We start from the raw sequence: 22,170 nt of genomic DNA on the forward strand, positions 1-22,170 counted from the left end.
AGCTAGACAGACATGAACTGCAGGTCAATAATATTTTACTAAGAAACGTATTGTCACGTATTCTATGTGACCGACTTGGTTCTGATTTACGAATCAGTCACTTCTTTAGCTTGTGTTGATCGTTGGTTAGCATTCCACAGTTGAACACTCAACTTCTCACGAATCAATCCATTGAATTCACGAATGTGACTCTCTTTTGTAATTTGGCGCGAAATGACGAGAGAGCACCACCTCCAACAGTTCGTGTATTGGTCTCTTTTATCCGTTGCCACGGGAATCTGCTTTTTGGAGCTTTCTATCTAGCAACGGAGGTCCTACTGTTGACTGCCTAACCTCGAGAATGTGTTGAAGATTTTTCTAGCAATGGTTTATTCTGGCGTTCAGGCAGTGTTTGCCGAACTGTTGCCTAACAATGTTCACATTCGTCACAGTATGTTTCCATGAACCTCATGAAGTTGTTAATAATACAACTGACAACATATGATCCTTTTTCTTACAATATAACTACCCTGTTTAGTTTAAACGGATTCATCTAAATTAAATATTGATACTTTATAATTTCGAACGACTTGGGAGAATAACAAATCCATCTTCTCTTTAGAATCAGATCCAAGACTTCTACATTTCAATACCTAAACAAGAAAAAGGATAGAATACTTCCTTCAGTATCTCCTAAAAACAAATTCGCTTTCAATGAAATATGAGTATTTCTTTTACGATTGAAACTCGAGCTTTTTTAGAGGTTTTGAAAGTTCAATTTTCCTACAACCATTTATATCATCGGGTCTTCCTGTTTGTGTCATCTTCTCAACCTTGTCATGTTCTTTATGAACATTCCCAATGTCACATAACCCAATGTACAGTCACGTTGAAAAATAACTCACTATACAGAATATTCTGCAGAGACACAAACTGTAACTCTTTTCTGAACTTTTCGAAACGAAATGCCAAAATATTTCAGTCCTGACAGAGGATTCCCATGATTTTGCTATCAATATCTCGAAACAATTGCTGGCATACCTGCGATCTGCTCGCGGCCTTTCTCATCCAAAATAATCTTAAACGTATTGTCATGTATCCGTAGTTCCTTGACTAATAACGGGTTCTGGATTGAATTATTGTATTTATTGACATCTTATTTTACAATCCCTCTCTTAATCATAATCAATTATAGCGCTAATCTTCCCGCTTCACAAATCACTAGGAGACGCTCCGCCCTTGTTCTCCTTTTCCCTTGTACTCCTTCAATTCTCATTCTGTACTTCCACAACTGTAAGCTTCAGAACTCGACTCTCTTATATTCACTTTGCTCGGATCCCACGGAAAACACCGTCTGTCAATTCGTAGGCGTGTTCACCGCTCCGTCGCATAGAAATTGATGTCCTTTATTGCCGCGTTTTGCTGTACGCAGTTTATCAAGAATCAGTCCCCGCGGAACGTGATTGTCGAGCCGTTGCCTAGCAGTAGGTCGATACATCACAGTATTTTAAACGCATTAGACGCTAAATCGTTTCTGTACTTAGAACTAACGCCCACACTACTCTCAACTGAACCCGAGTTTGAGCTAGGAGGAGGTTATTTGTGAGCCTGCCGTAACTCTTTGGCCAGTCCAGGGAAAAGGGCACAATCATCTCGCGTCAAATCTTTACGAGTGTGATCGGAGACAAAACAAACTTGACAAGTTCACAGGCCAAAAAGAATCGCAAATCCCATCGAGATCCTAGCAGATGCCGGAAATACATCCTCGTGCTCTGCGCGCATTCCTTGCGCAGGCGCAAGATGTTCACATTCACGCGCCGAGCTCCTTTCCGGAAATGGCAAACTATAAACCGGAAACTTTAAATTCCCGTCTCCTGTGCAAGGCGTCTAAGTGATATTCAAAGGCCTTGGATGTCACCCAACTTCTCTTCATCGAGCATTCGACATTTCGATTCGTTTCTTCGTTGTCCAGTAACAATTCTATCTAAATTTATATAAGATTGTATGCATAGTTTGACCGCCTCTGTAGTTTAGTGGTCATAGTTCCTGGCTACAGATCCAGGGGTTCCGGATTCGATTCCTGGCGCTACCAGATTTTCTTAGAAGTAGTGGGCCAGGAACGGGATCCACTGAGCCTCATGAGAATAATTGTGGAGCTATTTCAAGGAAATAGCGGGTCCGGTCTAGAATACCGAGATCAACGGCCGTGGGGGTCCGTTGCGCTGACCACGTGACACCCTCTATCCGCTAAAGTTGGCGCTAATTTCGTCGCTCTGTCAGTATAGTTCGGTTGAGGACTACAGGCTACGGAGTTTTATTTGTTTGTATGAATAGTTTCCTTCTGCTTGAAAATGTAACACCCTGAAATCTATGGCGGAGTCTGGCCCTCACTCTTCTCGTGCGTACTTTATATGAACACTGAACTCAATATATAATCCTCACATGGTATTTCGACGCAAGAAATAGAGCGAATAATTGAATGTGTAATACAGTAGAAGGAGCTTGGTGTTAACGAACAACAGGCCTGTAAACTATGAGCACGTATCGTTTCAGCTGTTCAGTGATTTATTGCAGGCGATATTGTAACGTGTACAGACTATTTGTCTACAGACTACGTTACGAGTCCCAATGCGCGTCGTGCAAGTTGACGCGAGCAGCGAGTCCCTTCCGCCGTATAGGCCGAACGATTTGCGGCAGGCTCTGTAGTTCCAGTTTCCTTCCATGCTCTCTATGAACCTCATGTATTTTCGCCTTAGTGCATTCCTAACATTATGCGAGAGTCCGCGCCATAGCTCAAACGGTTAGTTGCCGTCTTCCACAACGGCGGCCCGGGTTCGATCCCGGGTCTGGTCAAGTGGGATTTGTGGTGGACAAAGTGGCGCTGAGGCAGCTTTTCTCCGAGTACTTCGGTTTCCCCTGCCAATCTTAATTCCACCAATTGCTCCACAATCAACCTCACCTATCATCTGGGGCTGGTAAAATAGGCCACAAGTGGCCGCAGCACAAGCGACTTAGTCCCACCCTACTAGCAATTAAAAAAAACATTATGCGAGAGCTTTCTCCACTGAGATTATGTATGCTTTCCTACTTTTCTCCATGTCTAGTTGACCTTAGTCCCTTGGTTGTTACTGTTAAATAATAGGGCATAAAGATGAAGTCCCAATTTCTTATTGTAATATCTTAAATTGACCGCTTATTTCTTTCTCCTTTCCCCCCCCCCCGGCACTGCAGCCCCAGTGGGCCTAGGCCTACCTCCATGAACTTCTCCGTTCACTTCGGTTTTTCTAGATCTTAGACATACGGTAGGACTCCTTGGGCGGGTGATCAGCTCGTCGCAAGGCCTCTACCTGTACACAAACACAGAAAAACGCGCACACACAAACTAAACATCCATGCCCTGAGTGGGATTCGAACCCACGATCCCGGTTTCCAAGCGAGCGAAGACAGTACATGCCTTAGACAACTCGGCTACCGTGACCGGCATTTCATTCTTTTTAGGGTCAGGTATTTTTATAAGCATTTCAGTTTCAAACATTTGCAATTTACGTTCATCCCACAGAGCAAACCTTTTCACTCCAATACAAAACAACTGATACAATTCTGTGACACGTCCACGTATTCAGAATTCTGTAAATCTTATGGGGTGATATATTTTTCGAATCCAAAGATAGAATCATTTCCAGAAATTATTATAATTTCATTATGAGTTTCATTTATATTTGTCACTGTTTTTCCCATACAGGGCACTCTGTAGCGTAGTTGGTTGAGGCACTATGCCACAAGCCGGAAGGTCGCGGGTTCGATTCCCGATGAGGACACTGGATTTTTCAATTGACCTAATCCTTCCAGCCGCACTATGGCACCGGGGCCGACTCAGCCTCTAACAGAATTGAGAACCAGGAATCTTCCTGGGGGTAAAGGGCGGCAGACGCGTAAGGCTGACATCCTCACCGCCATCTATGAGCCGATTATCTAGAAAATCTGGCAGCCTCGACACCTCACAAACCTAAGGGTCTCCACGGCCTGTTACGGGGTTAAGTTTCCATCCGCCCTTTTTTTTTACCTTTCCTCATGCACTGGTTCCAGAGAGACGTTAAGAAGCTGATGGCAATGGTAATCTAGGAAATCACTAGTTAAATCTACATAAATCATGGCTTGAGGGAGAATGCTGAGGTAATCATATGAAACGCAGAATTCAAGCGAAATGAATAGGGGCAGTATAAACAATTTACGATTTGAAATAAGTACATAGTTCCGAAAAAAAACTGGAATATTTGAAATAACAAAATTGAGCTGAAAACAGACAGCAAGAAGAAGAATATTACAGATGTGAATGGTCCTTGAAGATGAAATACTGTCGTTTAAGAATAAAACAATCTTGTGGCAATGTCCCTTAAAATATATTCTTTATCATGAGAATAAACCATATTAAATTAGTCAAATTACGCTGATATATTCCAAATTACTCTGATGACAACGAATATACACATCATTAAGAACCCGCGTGCTTACAACACTGTCATAAAGTCATAAGATCCACTATTTAAAAAGTATAAAATATAGGTTGCAAGAATCTGTTCTAAATAACCATCGTTGACGAATGTCATTAACGCTGGCGACAGAAAGACTATTCCTGTTAGAACCCCTTACCGGCAGAATTGGCGTTATGTGCGAGCAATGTGAACGCTTCTGTTGTCTAGTGGTCAGAGTTCCTGGCTACAGATCCAGAGGTCCCTGCTTCTATTCCCAGCTCTACCAGATTTCCTGAGAAGTAGTGGTTTTGGAACACCGCGATGGCTCCTGGAGAGTTAAAACGAATGACGAACTGGATACTCTAATAAAAGGAAGGAACACAGTTAACTTCACCAATGCCCAAACAATAAGTTGGCTTGGACACATCTCAAGGATGGAGGCTGGACCAACGTTAAAAGAATATATGACTGGCAGCCACACGCCATAAGAAAGAGAGGCCGACCTAAGATAAGATGGAAAGATGACGTAAGGGAAGACCTAAAGAATTTAGGAATTTATAACTAGATAACTTGCACACAGGACAGAAGTAGTTGGAAGGAAGTTCTTGAGCAGGCCAAAGCGTTCAAGAAATGAAGCTGTCGAGCATGAAGAAGAAGAAGAAGAAGATTGGAACGGGGTTCACTCAGCCTCGTGGAGATAATTGAGGAGCTATTTTAAGGAAATAGCGGCTCCGGTCTAGAAAACTGCGATTAACGGCCGTGGGTCATTCGTTGCGCTGACCACGCGACACAAAAGTTGGCACTAACTTCACCGACAATCAGCGGTCGCTCGGTCGGTATATTTCGCTTGCGGACTACAGGCCACGGAGTTTATTCGATTTTGTTTGTTTGAATGTATGCAGTGGTGTATCGGCGCACTGTGTTCTCATAATCGCAATATCGTTACGTACAGAGATATGATTACGTCATGGCTACAAGTGCGAAATTAGAAGCTTTCAGTTGGAGACGGTTCTTCGAGAGACATAACCGGCTGAAGTCCCCCAGTCCCACACTGTCTCTGATGGGGTATCCATCACAATGGCCTCCCCTTGCTAATGCACATACTTCTCCGGCTTGTCACCCTGCTAAGGGTATGATTCCTCACAAGTGTCACGTGTACAGGTATACACTATTTAGACATCTGCCTCTCAGCCACAGGAAGAACCCGCATTCGTACACGGCCAGTTCACTGTTTTCCCCCCTCCTCTTGCCACCACTTTGGAGCACAGGGCTGATTCTCAGTTTCTTGATCATTTACAGACGGTAGAACTCCTTGGACGGGTGATCAGCTCGACGCAAGGCCGCTACCTAAACACAGGACAACACAAACACAGAATAAACGCAGACACATACTAAACATCCATGCCTCATGATCCCGGCTTCCTAGCCAGCGAAGACAGTGACCGTGACCGGCCCACTTCCTTGTATTATACTGGAAGGGTATAAAAAAGATAAAAGCAAAGTTGTCCCAGCGCTTAATTTATTAAGTACCAAGCAATAAATGTGTATAGGTGAGTGAAAGTATAGCGCCAACACATTGTATATAGGCATTAAATTGATGTGAGTGGTTAGCTTAACGCCGCGGCCGCATTACCCCGGGGAAACAACACCCGCTGCCTACTGGTCAGGAGGCTAATTGTGCCTCACAACCGGTCTGGACGTTGTGGAGAAGAATTTCTTCCCTGTCGGAGAGCGAATCTCTGCCATCAAGCCCGCCGTTATACCAGCCGAGCAACCCCGGTTTCTTTACGCACCTTCAAGGCTGTAAAGCTTTCCCACATTAGAACTCTGAGATTCAGTATTCCTCATTTTCCTTCATTTATATCTGTCTGGTGTGTTTAAAAAGCCACCGTTGGAAAGTTAAGCTGTAATGTGAAACTACGCCCATTACAGTAACAAGTGTTTTCCTCCCCATATGTTTACCTAGCATGTACTATATTATGTAGGAATTTGTTCAAACAGCCGTTACCTATGGCTCATCAAACGGAACTTCCACGTCGCGTGCATCTGTACTATATGATGTGCCGATCTCGTAAGTTCAACGTTACTTTCATGTTCAAGAGACCACTAGGAAGACCAAGATGTAGGTGGGTGGACAATATTAAAAAGAATCTTAGGGAGCTAGGATGGGATGGCACGAATTAGATTGATCTGGCTCAGGATAGGGACCAGTGGAGGGCTATTACGAATATGGTAATGAACCTTCGGGTTTCATAAAATGCTGGGAAGTTCTTGAGTAGGTGCAAAATTGGAGGCTTCTCAAGAAGGACTCAGCTCTGTGAGGGAGAGAGTACAATTTGATATACACGTACAGAAGACCGTTTGAATTCGCACATAGCTTTGTGTAGACTCCTTCCTACCAGAAGTAATAAAAATTTGTGAACTGGTTCATAAGTTGGCCTGAATATGTGTTCTCTTTATATAAGGTAACTGGTAAAGTTGTCCCTGTGCGTAACAAAATAAGCACTACACCATGAAGTCGTCTGGGGGAGTGGATGTATAGATCCACATTTTCTTGTCCTCAACACTAGCTGGAGGTGAGTGGTCAGCTTCAGGCACCGGCCGCTCTACCCTGGGGAAACAGCCCCCGTTACCCTTTGGATAGGAGGTTGGGTGGATCCCAGAGCCAGTCTGGACGACATGGAGAAATGAAAATTCTTGACCCTACCGGGACACGAACTCCAACCCCTCGGTCGTCCAGCCCGTATCCAGTCGCTATACTGACTACACTATCCCGGCTCGGTTCTCTTTGTGTATTTGGTGAAAATAACACATAAAAATTTGTTAACTGAGCACGGAAGAGAGTTAATCCACGAAAAAAAACATTGGGATCTGTCTCAGCGATTTTCTCGCTCTGCAAGAAAGGTTGGCTTATTTATAACCACTTCCGCCAATCACACTTTTGTTAACAGGCTGGGTAACCCACAGACTTATGGTATGGCTGAGGGACAAAACCATTAAAAAAAAGCAACCTAAATTTTCTAAATTTAAGGAGATATAAACTTTTTAAAATGAAGAAAAGAGGCCACAGAGTGTAAACATTCCAACCTATAAATAAGGCAATTGTAGTAACACCTATTCGCTTCTCTAACTTTAATTATTGACGTCGTAGTTTTCATATCTCAGATTAAATTTATGTATTGTATTGTATTTATGTAACGGAGGTTGGCACAACAAAATACAAGGTAAATAGCGTTCTTGGGATGTTTGGTGTTGACGGGCCAATCCTAAACAACCATCACCATACTAGTTCTGTCCCCCATCTAATTTTGTTACATTTCAATCGCACGGCGAATCTGCACATATTAATATTAGACGTAACGTATATGTACCTGTTCAAGCATTGATGTTGTATGATTTTAAGTTATATGTTTAGTAAATGTTGAAAAAAGTGTGTTTTCGTTGTTTATGCTTCAACTTCATTGTACTATTTCCCTCAGGATACCTAAAACAAGCCCATACGATGAATTTTTAAATAAAATAACTTATTAAACATACATAAAGTTCCAAGATTTGACTTTTAAAGATTTAATCTTTTCTTGTGAAAGTAGTAAAAGTCGGGGTTACGTCTTCATTTCAACGTGTGTGTTGCTTAGGGTCTGTCGACTCCACTGTACAATCCCGTCAAAATTACTAAACAATTCATCAGAAGGTATTAGTGGATGAATCTTTATACCTAAGATTTATAAGATTTACAAACGAGAGACAATTTTCTGAACATCGTATTATTAAGATGGTCAGCGCAGTTGGGGTGATGAAAGAGGATACACAGACAGTCTGGTAGTGTAAAGTAAAAGTAAAGCTATCCTTGTAACAGCCCGTGAAGGCCCGTAGGGTTGTGAGACGTTAAGGGTCCAACATTACCTTGACAATCGGCTCAGAGATGGCGGTAAGGTTGTCAGCCTTACGCGCCGGCCGCGCTTCACTCCCCAGGAAAATCATTTAATTAATGCCTGATAAACATTTCTGTTAGAGGCTGAGTAAACCCCAGGGCCTAGTGCGGCCGGAAGATGTATTATTAATACCCATATTTCAAATATGGCCAAGAAAACAGACGCAACTCGTTGAAGAAATTTCCAAGCACGAAAAGAAATATGGAAAAGAATTAACTTCTGTATTAGACTGTGGCTCATTATTCCTATCATTACAAATATTTCTGGATAATTAAGAGAACAGCAAACAGGCAAAGGGGTTCAGCGCTTTGCCTTGCATAATCTTCATAAACATAAAAATATTTATCGAGGCTCAGCAAGATTTCACGGGCCGGTCACGGTAGCCGAGCGTTCTAAGGCATGTACTGTCTTCACTCGCTTGGAAACCGGGATCGTGGGTTCGAATCCCACTCAGGGCATGGATGTTTAGTTTGTGTGTGTGCGATTTTCTTTGTTTGTGTACAGGTAGAGGCCTTGCGACGAGCTGATCACCCGCCCAAGGAGTCCTACCGAATGTGTAAGATCTAGAAAAACCGAAGTGAACGGAGAAGTTCGTGGAGGTAGGCCTAGGCCCACTGGGGCTGTAGTGCCAAGGGGGGGGGGGAAGAAAAAAAAGATTTCGCGACGAAAAATTTCGTAATTTATACTGTTGACGAATTTTATTGAGATGTGCAAATGGAGCATTAGATTGGAAGGGTATATATTTACTTACTCATAGAGCTGAGCCTTGTTGAGAAGTCGCCAATTATGCACCTACTCAAGAATTTCCCAGCATTTTATGGAACCAGAAGGTCCATTACCGTATTCGCAAGAGCCCTCCACTGGTGCCTATCCTGAGAGAGATTAAACCAATGCATACAACTTCATCCTTTCTCTCTAAGATTCAGATTAATATTGTTCACCCACCTACAACTTGGTTTTCCTAGTGGCCTCTTTCTTTCTAGCTTACCCACCAATATTCTACATGCAGCTAATGGACAAGATGATAAGCCTCTTAGTTCCCTAAACCGCCAGCTGAACTACAGTCATCTTCTTCTCAAAGAAAACTCAATTAATTTACTTCACCGCGATAAGGCGTCCCCTACTAGACGCTGGAGACGACAGCAGTATGCAGAAAGGCCTCCAGTCTGGAGCCTCGGAAAGGTCTTAAGAACCCATCACCGCAAGCAGGGTAACCAGGATGTTGCGAAATATCAAATTGGTCGTCGCAGTAGACGGGCTGTTGTAAACACAGTAAAAAAACTTCCCGGTTTTACATAAAACTCCGTGGCCTGTAGTCCGCAAGCGTTCTATACCGACCGAGCGACCGCATCTTGTCGGCGAGTACCAACTTTTGCGGATAGAGGGTGTCACATGGTCAGCTCAACGGATCCCCAAGGCCGTTAATCTCCGCTTCCTAGACCGAGGCCGCTACTGTTCCATTCATGTAGCTCCTCAATTATCCTCACGAGGTTGAGTGGACCCCGTTCCAGGCCCACTAATTCTCAGAAAATCTGGTAGCGCCGGGAATCGAACCCGGGACCTCTGGCTCTGTAGCCAGGAACTCTGACCACTAGACGACAGAGGCTGTCGCCGGTTTTACATAAGTCTGAGAAATTCCTGATAGGCTGAGAGCTCACCAGTTTCTTTTGAAAGATTTTGTTCTATGGAGTTATATAATTCGGCAGTTACTGAGTGACTTCTTAAAATAAGTATCAGAGTACACTGAGGATCTGGGATAGCTCAGTCGATGTAAGGTAGGCTACGGTTTGGACGGCCGAAGTTTTATTCCCAGTAGGGGTAAGAGATCTTTCTCTTCTCCAAAGTGTCCAGACCGGTTCTGGGGCCAACCCTGTCTCCTGTCCAATGGGTACAGGGGGTAAAGCTGACCACTCACCTTCATCTAGTACCGAGGTGAAGAATATTGGAGCATAACTTTCACTCCCTCCCATGTGTCTTCATGGAGTGGTGCTTAACTAATTGAGCACAGAACAAATTTACCTTTACCTATCAGAGTGCATTATCTTGTGAATGACTGTACACCAACACATTAATTCGGTCCTTTATGTCGTTGTTCTTTTTAACGACCAGTACCAAGTGCCGTAAACTCTTAGGCAGAGTAAAACTGCAGTATTTACGACGGACTCTATATTTTTTACGGCCTCATTTCTTAAGAAAGTGTTGGAGGGTCACTCTCATCACACAGACATGGAAATGTCTGCTGTGCCATATATTATGCACAAAACACATATCTTGTATGCATCGCATAGTAAATGTTCTTACAGCAATCACTTTGCACGAGAAAGTTGAACGTTAAAATTACCCTCGCGCCTAAGCACGCGAGCTACAAGAATTCCTGGCCTTCTTCAGATTCACGCTTCTAAACTTTCTGTGCGTTGGGGTATAGGAATGAAAATCAAAATTCTGCAGCCATTTCCTCCTGTTAACTATTTCTAATCATTCTAATGTCTTCGCTTTCATACTGGTCTTATCAGAAGAATGAATGGGTAAAGCCTAGGAACCTCCTTATAAAAATTATGCTTATTTTCACCCCACCCCCCTACAATAAAGCTTCTCTCAATTATCCCATGACTTCTCCTTTCAACTTCTCTTCTATCATTTCATCTTACCTGCCGTGTTTCTAAACGCTGCAACATACAGAAAAGTGGCAACGCCCTTAACAAGAATCGAGTTCTGGCCATCCGCCCTGTAGCCTGCTAGTTTACTTGCAAATATGTCTTTATCAGTTCTATTATGTTATCAGACGCAATAAAGAACGCTTATGTGAAGTGAAAGCGGAAGCTGTCCCCGTCCTTAATTAATTAAGCACCACACCATGAAGACGTATGGGGAGTGGAGGTACAACTACCGTTCTTGACCTCTGCATTAGACGGAGGTGAGTGGTCAGATTCACGTCCTAGCCGCTTTGCCCCCAGCACGTCTGTTACAAGTATTAAACCTCAAACAGACTCCTCCCATATGTTCGTATATGATGTAAACCGTTTCCAGTCTTGTTGCAATACGTAACGGGATATGAAGGAAAGATTTTGGAAAAAATATACACTCTCTTAGCAGTGGTGTGCTTACGTTCACAAGGCGTATTTCGTCAATCAGTTTCTTTATTCAATAAGACAAGATATGTTATTACTGATTTCAGACCTTCACGGTGGTTCACAGTGACAACCTGCAGACATTCACTCGGGGCATGGATCCAGTAGCAGAATCATCACAGAGATGCGCTGCTGTCATCATTCCGGTACATGGTTCTGCCTGGGGCGTCTTTGCCTCATAACCAGAAAATAGGCCGATTTACATCGAAATCGTTTTAAGGAGTATGCGACAGGAAACCAACCCTCCTCCATACTTCGCATCAGTGAATGACACCTGCAGTACCGTACTTCAGGTAAGGAGAGCATTAACTCCATATAACGTAGAGTCGAAGTTTTGCATCTCGAAAGATACTTGAAATTTATACAGTTTTTGTGAGGTAATTTTTATTTAAATCTGAAGTAGAAACATGGCGTCCGAGCGAAATAATTGATGAATTACCGTGAATAGACGTGTAAAGTCTTAATGGTGCTATGTTACTCATAGGCGAAATTAAGTAAAGAGAGCGGGAAATTGTCTCTCATGCAACTGCTGAAGGATTCCTCAACCAGTCACGAAATGTCTTTAACTGAAAATTAATGATCACTAAATACATGCTTCATGAGATCTATTTGCTTGTAAGACGGTACAAAACAAAAAAGAACTCCGTGGCTTGAGTCCGCAAGCGAACTATACCGACCGAGCGACCGCCGCTTGTCGGTGAAGTTAGTGCCAACTTTAGCGGATAGAGGGTGCCGCGTGGTCAACGCAATGGATCCCAGCGGCCGTTAATTTCGACTTTCTAGACAGGAGCCTCGATTTCCTTGAAATAGCTCTCGGTTATCCTCATGAGGCTGAGTGGACCCCGTTCCAGACCCACTACTTATCAGAGAATCTTGTAGCGCAGGGAATCGAACCCGGGACCTCTAGATCTGTAGCCAGGAACTCTGGCCACTAGACCACAGTGGCGGTCTGTAATACGGTACTCTTTCTTAAAAGGTTAACGAAGTTAAAATTAAGCTTCATGTAAATCGTAGGTAACAAATTATTAGGCCAATAATTAGTCCTCAACAGGCTTCAATGACATAAGTCCATAAGTCTTTGAGAAGCTATTAGTGGATCAACTAGACAAGTTCTTCCCCAGTTCTTAAGGTACTCAAAGGTTCATTGTCTCGCTGACGCCAGTGACTCCTACTTTGAGCCAGATGAATTCAATCCACATCGTAAAACTCTATTTCTTTAATATCCTCCCATATACGCCTAGACATTCCTAGTGGATTCATTGCTTCAGTCTTTCGTATCAGAATTTTGTAAGCGTTTCTCTTCTCCCTCATGAGTACTGCATGTCCCTTGCACCCATCCTCCCCTGATTTGAGCATCCTAATAATATTTGTCGAGGAGTACAAATTATGAAGTCCCTAATTATGCAAATTACTCCACCTTCATATTACATTAATTTTGTTTCAAATATTCTCCTCAACTGTCTATTCTCAAATGCCCTCAGTCTGTGTCATTTTCTTAATAAGAGAGGCCACGTTTCACAACTATACAAAATAACAAGCCAAATTACAACTTTCTATTTTAATTTTTACGCTTTTAGATTGGAGATTAAAAATTAGATTTAAAATTAAATGCTGGCCATACGTAATACCATTAAATTCACGGTTCTTTAACCGGGAATTTAATGGTATTACGTATGGCCAGCATTTAATTTGATCTGAATGTCTTGGCGACCGCAGTTTTGTTTTATTAGCATAGCTCCTAAATAGGGGCTCTTTGTACCAAAATGAAATACGTCTCCCGGATTATATTATCACGTGTTTCAGTGACTAAGACGCGGGTTTGGATTGGTGAATCGGTTTATTGGATTTTCACTAGTCGTAACTAAAATTTCTGTTACACACTACGAGCAAGTCTTCTAATTTTTCTTCTGGTCACACTGCTAATCCCTTGGAACTTCGGGACTCAAGTGAAATCAATTCCCATTCCCGTATTCTCTCATGTCCTCTCAGCACGGACCACACACAGAAAACACAGCCCCTTTATTGTTGCATGGCGCAGACCACACTGAAAACAAGTCACGTGATAGCTATGTCACCAGTCCATTGGCGAGCTGATTGTTGCCTAGCAATGAGCTATAAACATTCGTCCTATTATTGCGTGACCTTAAACGAAAAGGCTTTTATCGCGCAGTTGCCTAGCTATGCAAGTTGCAATATAATCGACTGCTGTGTCAAATATTATCAAAATCCATTGATATTTTTATAGAAATTTAGCCACGAAAATCTGATTGGAAGGGACGGCAACGAAGATAAAATTAGATACAAGAATAATATTAAAGTTGTTGAAGAAATGGAGTTTGAGGTTGTGAGCTGGATTAATTTGTTTTTCATGAGAGGGACGAGTGGCTTTCGTGTTCCATAAAAGGCTGAAAATTTATTTTAACTAAGCGATTATGCACTCACTAAAGTAGTTTGTAAATTATTTTGGGATGTGAAATTTGCAGATGGATAATATACTCATTGTGCTTTCGCTTTAAACTTGATTTGGTTCATCGTGGTCCGTCACACTAGCACTGTTTGAAAAGATTATCAACTCCGCCCAGTGTGACCGATATTTTTTCTCTCTTTTCCATCTTTCATCCTTGACATGTTTCGGTCTGAGAGACCATCTTCAGAAGGATATCATTACAGGCGGAACTACTGTTACAACGTGATTGGTCAATATCAGTACGTACATACAATATCATCATAACGTCATGAATATAAAATTCGATCCTGCAACGACTACAGCGATATGCATGAATATATTAAAATATTTATAAATTATTATTATTATACTATTAGTCTGTTTACATGTGTGGTTTGAAAAAGGTTTTGTTAAAATTTAGAACCAATTTAGTTCGCATTCTTTATACTGCCGCTCTTTAAAGGAAGTTGAGGGTCTACAGCCTCGTGGTTCTGTTGTTTGACGAATAGGACTCTTCAGTGTCGTCCTGTTGTTCTGGCCGCGCTGTGTTTTGTGTTCGCTTCATGCACTCTGTGTATACAAGAGCAGCTTGTTGTTATACAGAATATTTGTTTATAATCTTACAGATACGATTGCATGCAAATTCGAAGCCATGATCCCAGCAGTGGCACTATCCCACCGATCATTCACCCTCTCTATAACCCACTCACTCACTCACTACGTGAAGTGCTGAAATTGAGATTCATACGCCAGATGAAGTTGCGAAATTGAGGTGTAGTGTATGTTTATTTGTGTGCAAATTTGACAACGGGGAAATTCCCTCCGTGGCTGACGGTGGGAAGCAGAATGCAGACTTCCTTCATATTTCTCGTTTAACGGACAATTGACGTTCGAACTTTTCTTACCCCATTCACGTGTATCCGGAAAATGTCCCGCATTTCCCAGTGGAATTAAGACAGAGTAAACTTGTAAAAGAAGTCTTTAACATTTAGCCTATAGTCTGAGTTAAGTTCCAGCAAACGCCTAACCTCAAGCAGCACTGTATGCACTGTCTCGGGAAAACAATAGATTATGGCCCTAACGGTGTGGGGTTTAAGGAAGTTTGTAATATTATGGTAAAAGCAATTCGTATATGAAAGTGAATTTCTGAGGAGCATACTGGAATCCATGAAGAAGAATGTACCAGAAAAATGGAGAAAAATGCATAATAAAGATTTTCAGAAAGAGTTCTATTTCGTGGGATGTAACGCCATGTAATCTAAGAGTCAACATATCTTTCGGAGGAACATATCCACTTCCATGGCTCAAGAGCAAGCCAAGCAAGAAGCGGCCCGGGTTCGATCCCGGGTCTGGTCAAGTGGGTTTTGTGGTGGACAAAGTGGCGCTGGGGCAGGTTTTATCCGAGTACTTCGGTTTCCCCTGCCAATCTTCATTCCTCCAATTTCTCCACACTCACCCTCACCTATCATCTGGGGCTGGTACAATAGGCCAGAAGTGGCCGCAGTACAAGGGACTTAGTCCCACCCCACTAGCAATAAAAAAAACACATGAAATATGCAGCAAGCAGAATGTTCCTCCGCAACATCGGTTGAATTTCAACGGGCTGCATAGCATTATATCACAGAGGACAAAACACTTCATAACTACCGCTTTGAGAACAGCAGATCCTGAAAATTTTTCATAATTTGTTATTATTTACCTAACACTTTCTGTGATTGAAGTTAGCAGAATGGGATGGCTGACTGGCCTATGCAAAGGATAGAACTCTTGGAGGAAATGAGAAATTATCTTAAGGACAGAAGCATTTGAGATGATAATATTAAAATGAATAGAGAAATAGCATACGAATCCAAGGCTCCAATTCAGCCTGGTCACGATCTGATTCAGTGGCTATGTTATGATCCCCTATCATTAAAAATACTAACATATTGGTTTACGAACTTCTTATATGGAGGCGACAGAAAAAACTCCGTGACCTGTAGTCCGCAAGCGAACTATACCGACCGAGAGACCGTCGCTTGTCGGCGAAGTTTAGTGTCAAATTTGCGGATAGAGGGTGTCGCGTGGTCAGCGCAAGGAATCCCCACGGCCGTTAATTTCGGTATTCTAGACCGGAGCCGCTATTTTCTTGAAACAGCTCCTCAATTATCCTCACTAGACTGAGTGGACTCCGTTCCACAACCACTACTTCTCATGAAATCTGGTAGCGTCGGGAATCGAACCCGGGTCCTCTGGATCTGTAGCCAGGAATTCTGACCACAAGATCACAGAGGCGGTCGGGGTGAGAGAAACGCCACTTAATTCAGAATTATGAAAAATTATATGGTAGCGTATCCTAGAGAAATGTGTAGTCGATATTTTACATTAATTTTTGCATAATTTAAAACAACATTGTGGCCACTAGAAATCTAAAGACATATTCAACGTTTAGTTTTATGGCGACTCCAAATAAACTATGATGCTAGGATTGTTACACTTTGCATGGAAGCATCATAAGCTACCTACAAACTTAGTGTGAAAGAATTTTTCTATGCATTAAAGTTAAAAGCATGGGTAGACTGAAATCCTCTAAGGTTTTTTTTTTCTGACAAAACACATCTACAATCTGTACTGCTATATATTAAATCCATTAAACTATATATTGTGAAGAGTATGACCATTTGCTAGGCAACGGCTCAGTAAACACCATCTGAAAGCCTAAATAACAACGAACAGAAGTGGAAGTCCATTTGCTAGGCAACGCCTCGCTAGCACGCTTTCCCACTGCAACGAATATTAACCAAGACATTCCTGTGACAACGTGAGAATTACAATTAACTGTTCGAGATGGTGGCCGCTATTCGGTTCTCCCAAAATTATAAAAAAGAGTTCATTTGTGAATTAAAAAGACTCATTCGTCAAAGAATTCAGAAGGCAGTTCAGTAGTTCCGTGTCCAGCTGTGGACTGCTAACGAACGGACAGCGGAAGGTGAAGAAGTGGCCGTCTCGTAAATCAGAACCGAGTCAGTCACGCAGAAGGGAAGACACTTGTAGTCCAGTAAGGAATGGAACGAGTCTTAAGGTTCGGCCACACAGAGCGCTACGTATGCTATGTTCGCTATACGCTATATCTCCCTTTATTGCCAATGTGACTGGCCACACAGACTTCCGTACGCTACGTACGCTATGCTCCCTATGTTAGCTGCGTCGCAGAGTGTACGCAGCGTACGTAGCGTACGTAGCGAACATAGCGAACAGACTCGTAGCACAGCGCTCTGTGTGGCCGAACCTTAAGGCAGTCATTTGTCGCGAGCTGTCATAACTGAGAGCAATTTTAAAGAAGTGCCAATAAATCCAATCATCTAATCCAGAACTTATAGTGGAAAATAATGAACTGAACCGAAATCCACACAACAATTTACTGTGAAGGAATATTACAGCTACCAGACTCTGCCGAAAGCAGTAAATTTGTTTGTGAGCTGGAATGTGCAGACCGACGAACACGCATGGCCTCCACGCCATGCGCTTTCTTAACGAAATTCGTGCAAAACTGTATAAACATCGAAATGGTGCATAAGAACCTGAAATTGACCTTACGTTTACTTATTCAATATGTATATGTACCATCATGTTACAGCTGTAGGATAAAATATATCTTTTGCTTCTTTCATCAACTCCCTACACCCTTTGTTCCATCCTTCCTCCTTTTCCCATTCTGTTCTTTCATCCAGTTTCTTTTCTGCACACGATCCCTGTTTCCACCCCCTGCGATGGGGAGGGGACCTCCGAACATTGTATGCTTGATTCTGCTAGCACAACGAACACTGCCAACTCATTTACATTCCCGATGCGTTCCTTCGGATTAAAGTGAGTATAGAAGGGAGAGAGAGGACGTTCTCTATTGAGACAAGAAGAAAAGGGTGTGGTACATTTTTTCAGGGGTGAACATGACACAGAAATGCGATATTTGTTATAAAGTATTATAACTCAAGTAACTAACTCAGTAAGCGGCCTCCGTAGTCTAGAGGTAACGTTCCCACCTCATGACTCGTGGTACGCGGGTTCAAACCCGGCGGAGGTCGTGGAATTTTTAAGGGCGGAAAAATTCAGGGAACAAGTCCTCCTGGAGGGACTTTAAGCTGTGGGTCCCGTGTCGTAGCTTTACGGCACGTAAAAGAACCTCATATCTCCAAAGGAGGTCACTGAGCCAAATTCAAGGACGTTTCCCGCCAAACAGTAGTCTCTAATGCCTCTGATAGATGGGGGAAGCATTATAGATACCGCCAAGCCAGTAGAGGCCGAACTCGCTGGCTCGGTCGGGACTGATAGTACGCACCAATATCGGTAGGGTATAGAGACTGGTAGAATATCATAGAAGGAAGTACAATGGACCAATACTGGTTTAAGTGCATGGGGAAACCCACCCTCTCCAATAACTAACTAACTAACTCAGTAAAGTTGAGTCCTTCAGAAGTAGACAGTCCCTCAGCTTTCAAGAATTTTCCAATAGTTAATAGAACCCGAAGGCTCGTTACCGTGTTCACAAGAGTCCACCACTGGTCCCTACCCATGGTCAGTATAATCCATTCCATATCGCCCCATCCTATTTCTATATTTTAATATTATCCTCCCACTTGGCCGCCCCATAGCTCAAGCGGTTACTCGCTGGCTTCCCATCGCGGCGGCCCGGGTTCGATCTCGGGTCTGGTCAAGTGGGATTTGTGATGGACAAAGTGGCGCTTGGGCAGGTTTTCTCCGAGTACTTCGGTTTCCTCTATCAATCTTCATTTCACCAATTGCTCCACAATCACTCTCACCTATCATCTGGGGCTGGTACAATAGGCCAGAAGTGGCCGCAGTACAAGGGACTTAGTCCCAGTCCACTAGCAATAAAAAAAAAATATCCTCCCACTTACGTCTAAATCTTTCAGTAGTCTCTTCCCTCCTGGTTTTCCCACCACACGCTCTCATGCATACTAGATGTCCTGCCCATCTCATCCTCCTTGACTTCATCATTCTAATTATATCCGACTAAGAGTACAAGTAATGAGGCTCCTAATTATGCAGTTTTCCCCAGGTTAATGCTATTTCATCCTTTTCTAGACCAAATATTCTCCTCAACACCATCTCTCAAACACCTCCCTTGATGTCAGAGACCAAATTTCACACCCATGCTAAGGTAATTAAGGTAATTAAATGAATAGCACCAAGGCGCGGTGACTTTCTGCAGCAGTTGGTGGTCACTCACATGCTGGAGGAACATGCTTCTGTTCGTATCACACACAAAGTTTAATATAATGAAAAAACTTTTGGAACATTATCCGTAGTGCTGTTTTCATTAGAAATCAAGACGATGGATAATATCTAAGAAGTAAATAATTATATTAATGTAATATCGTTACAAACGTAAATAATTCCTTCGATCTTGAACTGATTCAGTCCAGTCCATTTCAAGACACCACAACTTATTGCTCTAAGACACATTTCAACGTTACATATCACAGAGTCTTAAGGCGCATCCACATTACTCGTGCTCGTGCTCGTGCTCGTGCTCGCCAGGATTGTGCTCGTCGGGAGACTCGTCTGGCTTTTACTTGTGCTTAGAGATCTTCGTCCGCACAACTTCAGTTGCTCGCCAGGTTACGACGCGTGAGGATCCGTATATTTACTCGTACTGTGTATAGGCTGTAGTCGTATTTTAATTTACTGGCTATAGTTTTTAAATTAAAAATTTTAAATTTGCTTGTCTCCTGACTTGTCATATCGTCCACATTACTCGAGAGCATAGCGAGTCACACGAGCACGAGTAGGACGCTCCTTTAGATCTCCCAAGTGGTCTCTTGGTATGGGATTTCCAAAAAATATTCTTTAGGCAATTCTCATTTCCCCATGTGTGACACGTGCCCTGCCCATCTCATAGTTCGGTGCTGAGCTGTCAAAATGATAGACCTAATAGGAAAATGTATGAAAATTCTAGTCCTAGCACTACATTCTTTCTCTTCTTGCACTAATTATCTTCAGCATAAGCATTCCCCCTCACACAGCGCAATATGTATATTCATAAATATCGGTACTAACTGAGTGGGTTGTAACTTTGAAATGGGACTGAAATTAAATGGGACATATCAGCTGCTGGTTCATGCTGATGATGTGAATCTACTGGGTGATAACATAGAAAAAATAAAGAAAACACAGAAATTTTATTTGACGCTAGTAATGAGGTTGGTCTAGAAGTAAACACGGAGAAAACTAAGTATATGTTGCTGTCTCATCACCAGAATGCAGGGCAAAATCATGACATAAAGATAGCTAGCAAATGTTTTGAAAACATGGCACAGTTATTTTGGAAGAAAAGTAACAAACCAAAACTTGATTCATGACGAAATTAACAGGAGATTGAACTCGGGTAATGCTTGCTGCCATTCAGTCCAGAACAATTTGTCTTCTCGCCTGCTGTCTAAAAACCATAATTTTGCCTGTGGTTCTGTATGGGTACGGAACTTGGTCTCTTATATTAAGGGAGGAACATAGATCTAGGTTGCTTGAGAACAGGGTGCTTAGGAGAATATTTGGACTGAAGAAAAATGAAGTGACGGGAGATTGGGAAAAACTGCATAATGAGGAGCTTCATAACATGTACTCTTCTCCAAGTATAATTAGAATGCTGAAGTCAAGGAGGATTAGATGAGCTGAGCATGTAGCACGAATGGGAAGAAGAAGAGTCCATATACGCTGTTGGTGGAAAATCCAGAAGGAAAGAGACCACTAGGAAGATCAAGACATAGGTGGGTGGACAATAATAAAATGAATTACAGAGAGATAGGATGGGGTGATACGGACTGGACTGATCTGGCTCAGAATAGGGACCAGTGGAAGGCTCTTGTGAACACGGTAATGAAACTTCGCTTCCATAAAATATTGGGAAGTTCTTAAGTATCTGCACAATTTGTGCCTTCTCAAGAAGGGCTCAGCTCCATGAAGTTAGTTTAGTTAAGTTAAGTAAAGCTATCCCTGTAATAGGCCGTGAAGGCCCATAGGGTTGTGAGACGTTGAGGGTCCCACGTCTTTTAGACAATCGGCTCACAGATGGCGGTAAGGTTGTCAGCCTTACGAGTCGCCCTGGTACTCATTTCTGTTAGAGGCTGAGTTGGCCCCAGGGCCATAGTGAGGCTGGAAGGATTAGATCAATTGAAAAATCGAATGATCTCATCGGGAATCGAACCCGCGACCTTCTGGATTGCAGCATAATATTTCGACCAACTACGTTACCATGCGTACCCGTGCAAATAACGAGTAAGAACGTACAATAAGAAGCGGTGGTGGCGACATGTTCACCCCTTGCAAATGTGGGACTGTGTTCTCGCACAGGTGGGGGAGCAAGTCTCCTGAGGAGGTGTCATGTCGCGTGGTGGGACAGAAATAAAGCCGGGAAACTATCGCCCTCAGGATTACAGCTTAAGAACAGGTTTGGATTACATGTACCGTTACACGGCCCAAGTTATTACAAGCAAGTATTTTGCAAACCGATACTTCGCCATATTCGATTGTTGGTGTTATCATCAGCACAAAACCAGTAATAATATTAACTAACTCTAAGGAGCAGGGAAACCAAGTGGGACTGAAATTAAACGGGACACAGCAGCTGTTGGTCTCCGCCGATGATGTGAATCTACTGGGTGATAATGTAGATACCATAAAGAAAAACACATAAACTTTAATTGACGCAAGTAAAGAGGTTGGCCTAGAAGTAAACACAGAGAAAACTAAGTATATGTTACTGTCTCGTCACCAAAATGCAGGGCAAAATCATGACATAAAGATAGGAAATAGATATTATGAAAATGTGGCACAGTTCAGATATTTGGGAACAACGATAACAGATCGAAACCTGATTCAGGAGGAAATTAAGAGGCGATTGAACTCGGGTAATGCTTGCTACCATTCAGTCCAGAATCTTTTATCTTCCCGTCTGTTGTCCAAAAACATAAAAATTAGAATATACAAAACTATAATTTTGCCTGTGGTTCTGTATGGGTGTGAAACTTGGTCGCTGACATTAAGGGAGGAACATAGACTGAGGATATCTGGACCGAAGATAAATGAAGTGACAGGAGGTTAGAGAAAACTGCATAATGAGGAGCTTCATAACTTGTACTCTTCTCCAAGTATAATTAGAATGATCAAGTCAAGGAGGATAAGGTGGGCAGGTCATGTAGCGCGAATGTAGGAGACGA

At 42.5% G+C, this 22,170-nt stretch overlaps 1 protein-coding gene across 4 annotated transcripts in view; it reads left to right on the top strand.

Moving 5' to 3' along the window:
• Positions 1-22,170, top strand: part of LOC111874820 (protein PBDC1) — a 751,412-nt gene that overhangs the window by 682,691 nt on the left and 46,551 nt on the right. For all 4 annotated transcript variants that reach the window (XM_033755624.1, XM_033755625.1, XM_023870635.2 and 1 more), the window contains one exon: positions 11,559-11,804. In XM_033755624.1, coding sequence (XP_033611515.1) covers positions 11,736-11,804 — 69 coding nt within the window. In that variant the 5' untranslated portion in view covers positions 11,559-11,735. The remainder of the gene's footprint in view (positions 1-11,558; positions 11,805-22,170) is intronic.

This window comes from Cryptotermes secundus, unplaced genomic scaffold (genome assembly GCF_002891405.2).
Source record: "Cryptotermes secundus unplaced genomic scaffold, Csec_1.0 scaffold27, whole genome shotgun sequence".
Taxonomy (NCBI): Eukaryota; Metazoa; Arthropoda; class Insecta; order Blattodea; family Kalotermitidae; genus Cryptotermes; species Cryptotermes secundus.